Source organism: Equus przewalskii, chromosome 23, assembly GCF_037783145.1.
Source record: "Equus przewalskii isolate Varuska chromosome 23, EquPr2, whole genome shotgun sequence".
Classification (NCBI taxonomy): Eukaryota; Metazoa; Chordata; class Mammalia; order Perissodactyla; family Equidae; genus Equus; species Equus przewalskii.
In genome coordinates, this window is record NC_091853.1 from 6,466,143 (window position 1) to 6,481,092 (window position 14,950).

A 14,950-nucleotide genomic window follows, 5' to 3' on the forward strand; every position below is an offset into this window, starting at 1 on the left:
CTGATTGTTTCAAGTGGTCTTTGATTCTCTTTCAAAGAGTTGGGGAAAAGATGAGAAAGAGAGAAGGGGATGAAGAGTCTGTTAAGAAAGGCCTTCAAGGACAGGGGGCTTCACTGAGTTTGTCAGAGTGTTTTTAAAGGAATGTACCTACCTGAGGGTGCTCATCCCCCTAGAATGTACTCTCCCACAAAACAGGGTGCTCCAGCTGGCACAACAGCGACCCGAATCAGACCCGCGCCACAGGAAACATCGACCTCCACCTGCTCTCGGAGCTGCCTCCAGCAGCCAGAGGAGGTGACCTCCTGCTTGGGTCCTCCTTTACAACCCTGATTTAAGAGGTGAACGTTTAAGCTGCCTCCTCTTAAGAGTCAACTAAATCCAATTGGAATTCATTAGAGAAAGGCCACAGCCGAGAAGTCTTTAACAGAGAGGCAATAGGAAGAAAGAAAAAGAAGCTCAAAAGCAAAACCATGGCAAAAGCCGTTTCTGACCAACTGGACCCAGCCCTTGCTTCTCTCTCCCAGTTACATCTGAGGAGGATGGGACTCACAGCTGGAAAACGTTTGGCCTTCACTTCTCCTCCTTGTTGGCCTTGGTTGGCAAACCTCACCTAACAGAGAGGTTTGGATGGGGGAGGGATTCGAAAGCTCTGGAGTCAGGAAAGAGTGAGCTCCATAGCTAAGCAGAGATGCAGGGCACTTCTCCTCCACTCTGGCCTGCTCTTCCGGCTACTCTTGATTGTTCCATGTTTGACTTTCCTCCTGACCTATTTCACTTCTTAATGTTGTGATTTATAATAAGAAATATACATTTGGTCTTTATCTCTGTTTCTGGCACAGAGCTCCTAAAACCCTTCAAATCTCCCAAGTGATAAGAGCACAAAGGTGTCTTTTGTCATATGAATGAGGTGACTTTTGCACCCCACCTGAGGATGGGGACTGCTTAACCAAGAGAACCAACCACGTAATTAGAGGGTTGGAAATTTCAGTCCCACCCCCCTGACCTCCAGGGATGGGAGAGGGGCTGCAGGTTGACCCAATTGCAGGTAGCCAATGATTTAATCAATCATGCCTATGTAATGAAGCTTCCATCAAAAGCCAAAAGGATGGGGTTCAGAGAACTTCTGGGTTGGTGAACATGTGGAGATTCGAGGAGCGTGGCAGTCCTGGAGAGAGCATGGAAGCTCCACACTCCTTCCTACATACTTTGCCCTGAGCATCTCTTTCATGTGGCTGTTCCTGAGTTATATCGTTTTGCAATAAACCAGTAATCTAGTAAGTAAAATGCTTCTCTGAGTTCTGTGAGCTGCTGTAGCAAATTAATCAAGCCTAAGGAGGAGGTGGTGGGGACCTCTGATTTATAGCTGGTCCTCAGAAGCACAGGTGGAAACCTGCACTTCTAATTAGTAAGGGGAAGGGGGAGCAGTCTTGTAGGACTGAGCTCTTAATCTGTGGTTTCTGATTCTATCTCCGAGTAGATAGTGTCAGAATCCTGTTAAAATTGTAGGACCCAGCTGGTGTGCGAGAATTGCTTCGCGGTGTAGGAGAAAACTCCCCACACACATTGGAATTGGGTGCAGAACTCTTAACATAGAAACTCATAATGAAAAACTGCTCTACTGAGTACAATCTAGATGACTTCTGGAAATGCTTTGTTCTCCCTTGAAGCAGAGCTGACATTTTAACATTCCTCATGAAGTTGGCTGGGGAAGTTCAGTGCCCAGCAAGGTAAACTACCCAGGCCACAGTGGCATACCACGAGGACACAGCTGGAACCTAAGCCTAATCTCATCTATTGTACTGAATATGTTGCACTGAGAGATGGAATATACAAATGGCCAAAGGCCAGACTATCTTCAACAATACAGCTCTGACCCATAGCCTCTGTGGCCATCAGTCTAGAACAGTCAGAACTTGGTCAATGAGTGCCAGCTTCTCTAATTTTTGCCCCCATCTCCAGCTCAGGACTAACAAAAGGAAGTCAAATATACTCCCCAAACCAGTCACCTATCATGCCTTGCTTCTGGTTAGCCCACCCCCACGGTCCCAGTGCCAACAAGCTCCAATGAGAGCATACCTGAATCCTTCCCCTTTTCTCACTAGAGAAAGAAATTCCCCTGTCTGCCTTTGAATCTCTGCCAAATACTAGCGATGGTAGCTGAGTCTATTGCTATAGAAGCTCTGTCTTCATGAGGAAAGCTGTTCTACACGATTTAACAAATAAGAAAACTCAGACAAGGACATGTCAATTGATTGTCCAAGGTAATGGAGCAAGTGGCTGAGTCAGGACACAGGTCTCCAGAACTTACATCCAGGGCTCTTTACTCCACCATTTAAGCCTGTGGTTTCCAATGTTCAAATAACTTCAGAAGTCTTAATAGTGATATCATGAAAGTCATATGACAAGGATATTACTCCTTGAAAATATCTGTATGTCTCTCTCCCTTTCTCGCTCTGCCTATGGGTATGTGGACCCTCTGTGGATGCACATTTTTCCCACTGTGTCCGGGATTTTGCAGGCCTTTCCCCTTCTGTACACTGCTGTTTCTGAATCGCCACGTGCATCTTTTTCCCTATTTATCTCTCCCCTTCTTCTCTGACCACGACTATGCTGGACCTACTGTATGCCAAAAGTAAAACAGACTCAGTAGAAAGAAAGGGTTCTCATTCTTAGTCTTGAAATTATTCCATAAACCATACTGGAAGACAGTATTGTTTTTTGCCATTCGTTAAAAAAAATGGTAAATCTAATTCGGTGCCAGAAATCTAGAAAAGAGGAAATATAAACACTTTGGCTTCTTGCACATCCCTTAAATCAGAAGGGTTTCTGAGGCATTTCACCTCCCAGATTAATTTTACATTTTCAGAAATTCTTTTTAATGTATACAAATAGTACCCCTTTTGGGGCCAGTTTTAGGTAATGATGTCTATCTTTTTACATTCCAATGCTCTGGATCTTTCAGTGTGCCCCACTCTGCGGAGGTGCTTAGAGAACTGCGCCCAGTGCAGAAGCTCTGCCACTTAGTAGCTGTGTGACCTCGAGCAAGTCACTAAATTTTCCTAAACTAGAGTTTTCCTTTCTGTAACACAGGATTATAATACATCCTCCTTCATAAGGGTGTTATACGGATTGAACGATTTGACCCACGTAAAGTGCTTCACGAAAGTCCTTGTAAGTGTCAATAACTAATCGCTATTGTTACTGTAACTCCCTAAGCAGGCTGCATGTTTTATTGCGTGCTTTCTTTTCTCTGTGCCGTACACCTAGCTCCCCATTGGACATTTCCGGAGAATATGCCATGGGCTTCTCAAATGCAACATGTGCAAAATTAACCTCATTTTCTTCCCCAACAGCCCCCGACTCACTCCCTGACAGCATCCTCTTCACCCTCTGTAGGGGGAAAAAAAAATTTAGGGTATTTCAATAAATAATGATATAGAATTGCACAGTTTAAAAATAAATGGCATTCAATAAATATTTGTTTTCTTCTCTCATAGTCAAAAAAAACTAAATAAATAAGTTAGTAAGTAAATAGATATCATTGTCTAAAGCACACCCTTCAGGGTTATCTGATTTTGATTCCATGGGAGCTATTTTAAAACACTTTAAATTATAGACAACTAATAGTAATGCTAAATCATCCTTGTCTGTAGACATGTAAATTATATCCAATAGTGGTTTAATTGGCTTCCGGTTCTCCACTGTGGAAACCACTGTTTGCCTCCATTTGCATATTCACGTCAATATTCCTGATCTACAAATGTGAGTCTCCTTTGAACTGGTGGTAACATCTTACCAATTCCCTCTTTAATAACAAGTTAACTAAAATCTTTAAACGATGTTAATTTTATATTTATATGAGAGTCGTGATTTTGCCTCCTTCCAAAATTACCTTTTCACACCTCTCTCAAGGACTAGCAATACTGCTCACCCGTAGTTTTCCCCTGAAATACAAAAGAAGCACCTTGACCCTCTGACCCCCTCACCTCACCTAAGTCCCATCAAGAGTGACCCTAGCACAGAGCAGGGGTCACGTGGAACCGTGTGTGAAAGCACAGGCCACAGAGTTGGACCGCCAGGGCTGAATCCCACTTTGCGGCACAACCTTGGGCAAGCTATTTAATCTCTTCTAGTTTCAGTTTCTTTGGCTGTAAAATGAGGAAATAAAACTTTAGCACCGTTGTGAGGAGGAATAAATGAAAGTAATGCACGTAGAGCACTTACCCCGGAGCCTAGCATACAAGTGCTCACTTAAAGGGAACGATATCTCACAGGCTCGTCTGCCCCTCGCCCTCCCCGCTTCCTCACTGGCTAGCTCAGGCTCATTTCATTTCTTGTCTAGGTTACTGCTCCCTGTCCCACTGGCCCCGCTCCGGCCCCATCTCCACTCACCTCTCTGTACTCCCCCTAAGAATAATTGGAGGGTGCTGCCATTCCCTGTAGGGGTCATAGGAAGAGAAGATAAAACAAAGAGCTTCTTACATTCTCCCAAACCCACTGTGCGTTCTTGACCACTGCTTCCCAACTGAGGAAGTTTCTCATGGAAGCTGCAGATAGCTGAGAAAAGCAACACCTTTTAGGGTTGTCTTGTCCCTGTTGAGACAGAATACATTATTTTTAAATAATCTAACTTCAGAAGAATTTGATTTTAAAACAAAAGTCTGCACTTAGTTCTCTCTCTGCAAAAAGTAGAACTTCGTTAGACATTTTAAAGTGACATAAACAGTTTAAGCCAAAAGGGAAAATATGAGACCATCAGCTTATATCGACAGGATAAGACTATTGAGCAAATTTTCCTACAGAGTAAGAGTTATACTGTTTAACTAAGCAATGTTGTTATTTCTGACGTCTGTTTTCATGGGAGGGCAAGCAGCCTTTATAAGGAGCGTGACTGTGATTAGAGTTATGGCTGGATTAACAAACCAAGAAGGAGCAAGTGCACCGTGTGGCTGGGGAGAGAGGCTAAGCCTGAACGTCAGCAAAGGAGGAGCATGCATTCACCACAGTGCTCTTCTGTAAAAGCTGTTCTACAAAATCAAGACCTAAAAGGAGTCAAAAGGACATGTTCCAGGACATTAGAAGAGGAGGGTGGTGATTGTGGAATGAAATGTTAGCAAATGCATTTGGGGACAATTTGCAGTCTTTACTGAAAATTTTTTTTTTTTTGAGGAAGATTAGCCCTGAGCTAACTACTGCCAGTCCTCCTCTTTTTTGCTGAGGAAGCCTGGCCCTGTGCTAGCATCAATGCCCATCTTCCTCTGCTTTATATGTGGGACACCTACCACAGCATGGTGTGCCAAGCGGTGCCATGTCCGCACCCGGGTTCTGAACCGGCAAACCCCAGGCTGCCGAGAAGCAGAACGTGCACACTTGACCGCTGCGCCACTGGGCTGGCCCCAGTATTTACTGAAATTTTAAATACACATATCCTTTGGCACGGTCATTATACATCTTAGAATATATCCTATACAAATAGTCATGTGTACAAAGATATGGATACAAAGATGTTTACTGCATTATTTGTAGCAATGGCAAAAAGAAATAACAGGGTCAGCGGTGGAATGGCCAAATAATTCGTGGAACATCACAACTGCAAGAAACATACTGGCATAACGAGGAAAAATTGCGGCTCATGTCATTAGTGTCTAGCGGTAAGATGGGTTTCACGGTTAACTTAATCCAGTGGCTGCAGTGCCATCTCTCTCCAATTCCCTTGGCTCAGCCCTTCTCCCTGGACCATCTTCCTCCTCAGCATGCTAAGAGGATAGCTGCTACAATTCCAGACTACACCCTATAGAAAAAGAGAAGCCCTTCCAGAATTCTTCCAGAAGTGGAATATGGCAGACAGCAACTTGCATCCCAAAAGTCTGCTTCCCCCTTCTTCCTGATCACACGGCCACCTAGCTAGAGACAACCTTTCTCAGCCTTCCTTGCAGCTGGTGTAGCCATGTGATCAAGTGCCAATGGAATGTGAAAGGAAATAATGTGTGTAATTTCTCCCTCATTTACTTAAAAGGAAATTGCTTACTCTAGGCTTCCTCACTTCCTCCTCCCTGCAAGCTGTGGTCATGGCAGCAACTCAGCTTCAACCATGCAAAGGACAAAGTCCTCAGAGATGGTGGAGGAACAAGATAGAAGGAACAAGATTTCCTGAGTGACCCTGGCAACAAAGCGGCCCTAGCAGCCTAGACTGCTCAAATTGTTACAGGACAGAGAAATAAAATTTTGACTTGTTTGTTCCATTGTATTTAGGGGTCTCCGTCACATCGCTTCCCTTTTACACTAACGTATAGACCCTAAAGTCGCCAGGGAATCTCTCCTCATGTCTCAAGTCCTCATGGCCTGAATACATCAAAGCCTCCTTCTGAAGGCAAACATTTGCCAGGGGGACATGGATTCCTCTTTGACCAAAAGACCCACACCAGGAGCTGGGGGTGGGATCCACTGTCTCAGAGAGGCCCGGAGCTGCACAGAGGAGGAGTGCATGGATCTCTGACTCAGTGACTCTCTCTTCACCATTACTCCTGTCATAATTCTCAGTGACTTCAAAATCAGGTAAACGTCTCCTCCATGTCATGTCTTTAAACTGGTTACCACTAATGATCTTAGCTTCCACCTGTCTCGGCCACTCACTACCCTGTTCATGCTCTAGACACTGTCCAACAGAACTTTTTGCCATCATGGAAATGTTTAATCTTCACTCTCCAATGTGGTAGCCACCAGCCACACGGTTGTTAAGCACTTAAAATGTGGCTAATACCAGTGAAGAAACGAATTTTTAATTTTATTTAATGTTAATTAATTTAAATCTGAATTTAAATAGCTACCTATGGCTGGTGGCTATTGTATTAGACAGTTCAGGTCTTGACCTTGTCAAATGGAGGATAAAAATCACATGATCATCTCAATAGATGCAGAAAAAGCATTTGATAAAATTCTACACACTTGCATGATTAAAATTCTCAACAAACTAGATGTGTAAGGACTTTACCTCCACATAGTGAAGGCCATATATGACAAGCCCACAGCTAGCGTCATACTCAACGGTGAAAAACTGAAAGTTTTTCCTCTAAGATCAGGAACAAGGCAAGGATATTCACTCTTGCCACTTCTATTCAATATAGTACTGAAAGTCCAAGACAGAACAATTAGCCAACAAAAAGAGACACAAGGCATCCAAATTGGAAAGGAAGAAGTAAAACTATCTGTTTGCAAATGACATGACCTCACACACAGAAAACCCTAGACTCCACAAAAAAGCTTCTTAGAACTACTAAGAAAAACTATAGTGGTTGAAACAGTGTGGTATTGGCATAAAGACAGACAGGTAGACCAGAATCGAGAGCCCAGAAATAAGCCCACGCTCATATAGTTAATTGATCTTCAACAAGGCTGCCAAGAACACAACATGGGGAAAGGACAGTCTCTTCAACAAATCGTGCTGGGAAAACTGGATATCCACGCCCTAAGGAATGAAATCAGACCCTTATCTTACACCTCACACAAAAATCAACTCAAAATGGATTAAAGACTTAAAAGGAAGACCTGAAACTATAAAACTGTTAAAAGATAACTTAGGGGAAAAGCTTCGTGATGTTGGTCTTAGTAATGATTTCTTGGATATGACACCAAAGGCAGAGGCAACAAAAACAAAAGTAGACAAATGAGACTACATCAAATTAAAAATCTTCTGCACAGCAAAGGCAACAATTAACAGAATGAAAAGGCCACCTATGGAATGGGAAAATTGCTTGTAAACCATACATTTGATAAATGGTTTATACCCAAAATATATAAGGGACTCCTACAACAATAGAAAAAAATGAATAACCCAATTAAAAAATGGCCAAAGGACTGGAATGGACCTCTCTAAAGAAGACATACATATGGGGGCCGGCCCAGTGGTGCAGCAGTTAAGCTTACACGTTCCGCTTCAGCAGCCCAGGGTTCGCCGGTTAGGATCTCGGGTGCAGACATGGCACCACTTGGCAACCCATGCTGCAGTAGGCGTCCCACATATAAAGTAGAGGGAGATGGGCACAGATGTTAGCTCAGGGCCAGTCTTCCTCAGCAAAAAGAGGAGGATTGGCGGCAGATGTTAGTGAAGGGCTAATCTTCCTCAAAAACAAAAAAAAAAAAGACATACATATAGCCAACAAGTATATAAAAAAGTGCTCAACATCACTAATCATCAAGGAAATCCAAATAAAAACCACAATGTGATATCACCTCAAATCTGTTAGGATGGCTATTATTAAAAACAAAATAAAAGGTACGTATCGGCGAGTATGTGAAAAAATTAGAACCCTTGTACACTGCTGGTCAGAATGTAAAATAGCACAGCTGCTATGGAAAATAGTATGAAGCTTCCTCAAAAAAATTTAAAATAGAACTACCATATGACCCAGCAATCCTGCTTCTGTGTATTTATCCAAAAGAATTGAAATGAGAATCTCGAAAAGATTTCTGCACTACCATGTTCATTGCAGCATTATTGACAATAGCCAAGATATGGAAACAACCTAAATGTCCATGGACACATGAATGGGTAAAGAAAATGTGGTATACACTCGTGATGGTTTATTGTGAGAGCCTTAAAAGGGAAAAAAAGGAAACCCTGTCATATGCAACAACATTGCTGAAACTGGAGACATAAGCCAGTCGCAGAAAGACAAATTGTATGATTCTTCTTAAGTGAGGTATCTCACATGGTTAAACTCAGAGAAGCAGAGAGAAGAATGGTGGGTGCCAGAGGCTGGGGGTAGGGAGAAATGGGGATTTGTTGTTCCATGAATATAAAGTTTCAGTTATGCAAGACGAATAAGTTCCAGAGATCTGCTGTTCCACACAGCGCCTACAGTTAACAATACTGCATTGTGCACTTACTTAAAAAGACTTTCCTAGACGTGGTAACGGTAATGTGACAGTGTGGAAGAATGCCCTTATTCTTGTGAAATGTGGGCTGAATATCCTGATGGCATCCTAATGTTTGAAGACCACTTTTAGGTATGTGTGTATGTGTGTGTGTGTGTGCGTGTGTGTTTGCACATGTGTGTGGGGTAGAGAGAAAGAGAAAGAAGAAGAAAATGTACCAAGAGGTTAATAGTTGATGAAATAAGTGAGGGGTATGTTGGTGTTCATTAACTTTTTGTTCATTAACAAAGCTGTTCTTTCAACTTTTCTGTGGGCCTGATGTTTTTCAAAAAAAATTTTAATTTGTTGCCAGCAGAATATTTCATATAAAAATCTGGATTTGTAGTTTCTATTGAAAAAATCCTAAAACCTTGCAATATTGGGCTCATGCTCTCAAATGGCACCATATAGCTGAACCTAATAGACCGGGGATGTCCTTTCCAGTCAGATCTTATCCGGCCCTCTTCCCTCCTTTGGGTTGCCCTCTGACCCCTGTGGGCATTTGCATTCGTGCTCCTGGTCTAGAAACTGTTCAGTGAACCTAAGATGGTCTTTTGTACCAGCTTCCAAGCACTCACTGGAGAAGGAAAAAAACCAAAAGAGGTGATGCCTACTTCGTATTCTGTTATTGCCACTGCTTCTGTAATATTCCTCTTCTTGTGCCCTAGGTTAATATCTAAAACCAGTCTTATGCTTTCTCAAACACATTTTGCCAACTCCCTCTGCTGACTCTTTCTGAAAGGATGAAACTGCTTAAATTCCTTGTAAGTTCTGAATTTTAAAATCACACTTCTGAGGTTAGAGAACTCTAGACATGGAGGCACTGCGCTCAAGAAGGTGAGAGTTCCCTAAACTACTTTCTCCCTTGGACAGCTCCCGCGGTGGTTCGAGGGGCTGACACGGGAGTCAGAGTTGAGTCAATAGGACGAACGCCTGTTCCTCGGAGAGCTGGGATTTCGGGTGACTTGGCGCCCTCTAAAGGCTGCAATGAGAAGAGCAGCGCTTACCACGTGCTTCCCTTCAAGTTTAGGTCATGCCGGAACCGTGACGTTCAGGAGGGTGGGGGCAAGGGGCAGAAGTCGTTCCTGTCCTTCGAATCCAAAAGCAGTATTCTAACGCGTCATTTAGCCCTCCCTTGAGATCACGGAAGTATCAAGCTCGTGTCCTACACAACTTTTTTTCCCTCAGCGATTATACTTTCTGCTGTCAGCATGACAGAAAAGACGAATGGTCTTTGTTTCAAACTAAGAGCTCTTTGACTAAAGTTAGCCTTCCTTTATTTTTCTTTTAGAACAGAGTTTGAGTTTCCAGATTTTTTTTTTTTTTAAAGACAAACACTATCTTTGGCTACTGGCTTTGAGAAATAATTTGTCAGAATATCTACTCTATGCCAACAAGGTAAGTGCCCTCGATTTTTCTTTGTTAATGGGGAAATGTTTCCAGAAGCTGCTTTTGCAAAGGATGAATATTCTCCCTGCTGAGTGTGTTCCCTAAGAGTAAATGTGATTCTCTTCTTGAGGAGCCTCTTGATTAGGATTAAAGCAACAGAATTAAGGAAAAAGTCAAGAAGCAAGGGAACATTGTAAGAAAATAAAGTCACCATGTAGGAGGAAACCATCAAAAGGAAGGGGTCAGTGAGAATAACAGAATCAGGGGGCTCTCTGTGATTCTAGACCCACCTTTGATTCATCCAATGGATGAGATGGGAATGCCAGGCATTGAGAAACTCAAAATACTCCACAAGTGGTATGATGGGGAATCCTGTAACAAAGCCAGAGCATTGGCGGGGTGATAATAAGAAATATAAACAGATCAAATTCCAAACTTAAATAAATCATATAATCAATTACATGATTTGCAAATCACCCAAGTCTCCCTATTTCTCAAAGATGATTCCTATATTTTCTGATCTATCAGGTGTAGGATGGGATTTTCATGTTGTTCAAAAGCCCAGGTCAATAGTTTAGGGCTTGTTTCTGTTAAGGAACTAAATATAAGCGACCTTTGAGCTACAAAGGGCCTTAGGTGAACATAGTTTATAGTTTACAAAGAGCTTGCACACACCTGTGTCCTCTGGCCCTTCAGTATTCTTCCCCGCAGTATTCAGCCTGCAGTATTCTTCCCTACGTTTCGATTCACATCTATTTTTGGCAACAATTACTTGGCATTCACTTATAAAAATAGTTCTTTCGAGCTGGAAGGGAACAAAGAGAAAACTACTAGAACCCTCTATTTTACAAACGTGGGAACCATCTCACAGGGAAATCAAGAATTTTGTCCCAGTCTCTGCAGCTGGTTAGAGGCAGAAGCGGTGCTAGAACTCAGATGGTCCAGTTTCCATGGCACTCACTAACTTCCCTTGTTCACTTAAAGATATTTTTTAAAGGGCTGCCCTCGCTCAGAAATTCATAATCTGCAAATATGGTCATTTTAAGAGGTGCAAATTCCCAGTTTGTTTTTGCTGCTGGTACAGTCTCTTAAGTCAGTCTGTAAAGGACAAGATGGTTTTGGCCTGGAGACACAGCCCACTGTGTCTCTGACTGGGTCTCCAGGCATAAGTGACAGCCCCAGACTGTGTGCAAGCATTCGTATCCAGAGCTCCCTGCCATCAGAGGACGTCCCATGTGACATCCTGTGTGTCAGCCTCTCTCCGTACAGTGGCATCTCCTTGTGGACAGTCACTGGGTCTTTTTTCACTACTATTATTTAGTCTAATTCTTAATCGTCTTTGGGGCTCCCACACTTGGCTCAGCACCTGCCCTTAGAAGTACCGAGGGTGTATCTGTTGAATGAATTAATTTGCTGCCAGTCCAGTCACTGCAGCACATTTTGCATTTTACCAGTTCAATTAGCAGCCGTTTCTTTCGTGATGTTACTGCAAAGACAGTCCACTGCCGAGATCTGACGACTCCAGACCTCTACCTAGCGGCCTGGAAATTCCAGTGTTCTTTTTGGTGGAGGCCATTTATTTCTGATTAGAAGCTGTCTAGGGGCTGGCCCCGTGGCCGAGTGGTTACATTCGCACGCTCCGCTGCGGCGGCCCAGGGTTTTGCTGGTTCGGATCCTGGACGCGGACATGGCACCGCTCGTCAGGCCACTTTGAGGTGGCATCCCACATGCCACAACTAGAAGGACCCACAACAAAAATATACCACTATGACCTGGGGGCATTTGGGGAGATAAAGCAGGAATTAAAAAAAGGAAGATTGGCAACAGTTGTTAGCTCATGTGCCAATCAAAAAAAAAAAAAAAGCTGTCTCGACCTCCTACTCCTCAACCCAAAGGAAGACACAGGTATGTTTACCTGCTCATTCCCAGCCTTGCTGATAAACTGTATCTGTGTGAGCTGTCTTTTCCAGGGAGAAGAGAGGAAAGGAGGGAGGCCGGGCATGCACGCTGAGTAAATATCTGGCGCTAGGCACTTTTGTGTAGGTGATATCACTTTGTTTAAACTCAAACAATCCTTCAACATAGCTATTTTTCTTATTTGACAAAGAATAAATCTTAAGGTGTTTAAATCTTCAGGAGTTTAAGTAGGTTGTTCCGGGTCACGTGGCTAGTCAGTTGTGGAGACAGAATTCAAACTCAGTTCTGCTGCCTCCCTAGTCAGTTCTCACTGCAGCCTCCCCAGCTCTCCCAAATCAACAGAGACTCTGAAATAAACCAAAGTCAGAGGGGAAGAAGTTACCTTTTGCTATAAATAATGAAGCCAGGCGTGAAGTCTCATCCTTACAAAGGGCAGGATGGCAAGTAAGATTTGGAAACACAGCCCTGAGAAATACCTCGGATCCTTGGCGCAAGTCCCCAGATCTGCTCCCGGGGAGTCTGAGGGGCCCAACGGCTTGGAAGTCTTCCTCTGCCCTCTGTAAAGTCAGTAAACCCACTATTTCTGTGCATGGGGGTTCTGATCCAACTACGAGGTGGGCCACGAAGCCATAGGGACAAACTCCCCCAAGCCCGTCCCGAAGGTGCAGCAGCAAACTGAGCCCAGGGGAGGGAAGAGACTGGGTACCCGGAGGTCATAGGACCCCTCAGGCTCTCAGACCAAAGAGATGCACACATCCAGGCTCAGAGTCAGAGACCCAGAGAGACTCCAGACTCGGCCTCTTGTTAGCATTGTGGCCTTAAGTCATGTGAAATGCTGATGTTCTGTGTTCTCCCATTTACTGGTGCCCAAGGTTCGATAAATACTTTCTCTCTTGGTTCCCCCAAGGCAAATACCACTATGAGAAGCGGCATAACACTACACAGATCACGTAAGTGTCACACAGCAAGGTCGCTCCTCAAAAAGTACCATGTCTTCAAAGACAAAGTCAAATCGGTTATAAATAGTTTATAAACAAATGCTATGAGGTCTCCACTGCTCTTCCCGTGTTTCTGAACCAGCCAAGGGGGTTCAGGGGAAGGCAGCACTTGCAACTGCGTCCTCCTGACACATGAAGGGTCTCAGTGTGACATGAACCTGATTTGCTGGAATTAACTAAGTGGTTAGCCCATCCGATCAAAGCCAAAGCTATGTTGAGGCTTGCAGAAGCCCAGTTATAAAATCAAGAAAAACTGGTTATAAATCCCCATGACACATGTTTCCTTCAGTCTCCCCTAACAAGCATGGGCATTTCTGTATGACCTCATCTTGGACTTTAGAATGTCCCATATGACTTTCCTTGGGCACTTTGTTCTGTGTTATGGTCAGTTAATCTCGCCTCCATGCCAGGTTAAGAATCTCCCTCAATTCATATGTCTTTGTTGCATGGCAGGACATGGTCGAGGACCAGCCATTCTTCGGGACTCTAGATGCTTTGAATAAAAACTAACATTTCTGCTGGCTGCAGGTCCTAGAGTGCAGAGTGGCTAGGTGATAGCAAAGGGTCCCTTTGCTACTGAAGGAGTCTAAAGTTCAAAGGGATCAAGGTCCTGCCTATACTACCTAATAGTAAGAGCTAAATTTAATTGAGCACCTCCTATGTAGCAGACACACTTCTACAACCCTCCTAACATATACCAGTCACTTTAATTTCATAACAAATATTTAAAATAGGTCTTATTGTTATTATTTCCACCTGCATTGTACTGATAAGGAAACTGAGGCACAGAGAGGATAAACAAGTAGCCCAAGAACACACCATTAATAAATGAAGCCAAAACAGGATTTAAACCAAAACAGTCTGATTTCAGAGCCCTCATTTTTAATCAAAATGTGATTCTGCCTCAGCTCAAAGACGAAAGGAGCATATTTATATCACAACAAAAGTTAAGTTCTGCGACAGGAGCTCCCTTCCAGCCTTGTCAAATAAAGCTGCTTGCTCGGCCTTCCTCCAGCAGAGCACAGCATGGCCAAGCGAGTTGCGGTGGTTGGAGCTGGTGTGAGTGGCCTGTCGTCCATCAAGTGCTGCCTGGATGAGGACCTGGAGCCCACCTGCTTTGAGAGAAGTGATGACATCGGGGGACTGTGGAAGTTCACTGTGCGTAGTTCAGACCCTCCCACTCTCATCAACCATGATCTGGCCATTTGCTTTGTCCCTGCTCAGGCGCAGTGGCTGTAGCCTCCTTGGTGATCAAGTAAAGGAGCAGCTCACCACAACAACACAAGCTCGGGCATGGTGCCATGCTAATAACTCTGCAGAATGCAATCTGATAGGAGATGAACCTGCAGAATTGGCAGAGCAGGGACGGGGACAGTTGAAAGAGAGAAGAAGGAAGGGTTAAGTCTTGTACATACACATAGTACTGGAAGTTGTGGCAATTTCTAGACCATGGACATTCTAAGATGTAGTAGCAAAGTGTCACGTAGGGTAAGCTGAATGGCGTTGGTGAATATGGAGCAGAGGGCTCTTTAGGAACGATGGAGGCTGGCAGCAGGGAGTGGAACCCCCCCGCCCCCCCAGGCATTGTTCGGGTACTTTGGGAAAAGAATTGGCAAGGGTGAGGCAAGAACCCAGACCTTGAAAGGTCAAGGGGTGGGGCAGGTAGCTTTCACATTATCAGAACAAGAGGAAGCCAGGCACTGATCACGCCTTCTTAGGAGTGGAATATGCAG

General features: G+C 43.8%; 1 protein-coding gene across 2 annotated transcripts in view; it reads left to right on the top strand.

The window, feature by feature from the left end:
* The first annotated feature begins 9,959 nt into the window (after window positions 1-9,959).
* FMO4 (flavin containing dimethylaniline monoxygenase 4) overlaps window positions 9,960-14,950 on the top strand; it is a 28,144-nt gene continuing 23,153 nt past the window's right edge. Inside the window, exons 1-2 of one of the 2 annotated variants that reach the window (XM_008535781.2) lie at window positions 9,960-10,311; window positions 14,236-14,375. In XM_008535781.2, coding sequence (XP_008534003.1) covers window positions 14,244-14,375 — 132 coding nt within the window. In that variant the 5' untranslated portion in view covers window positions 9,960-10,311; window positions 14,236-14,243. Of the gene's footprint in view, window positions 10,312-14,232; window positions 14,376-14,950 lie in introns of both variants that reach the window. The other variant, XM_008535779.2, reaches the window with a different exon arrangement.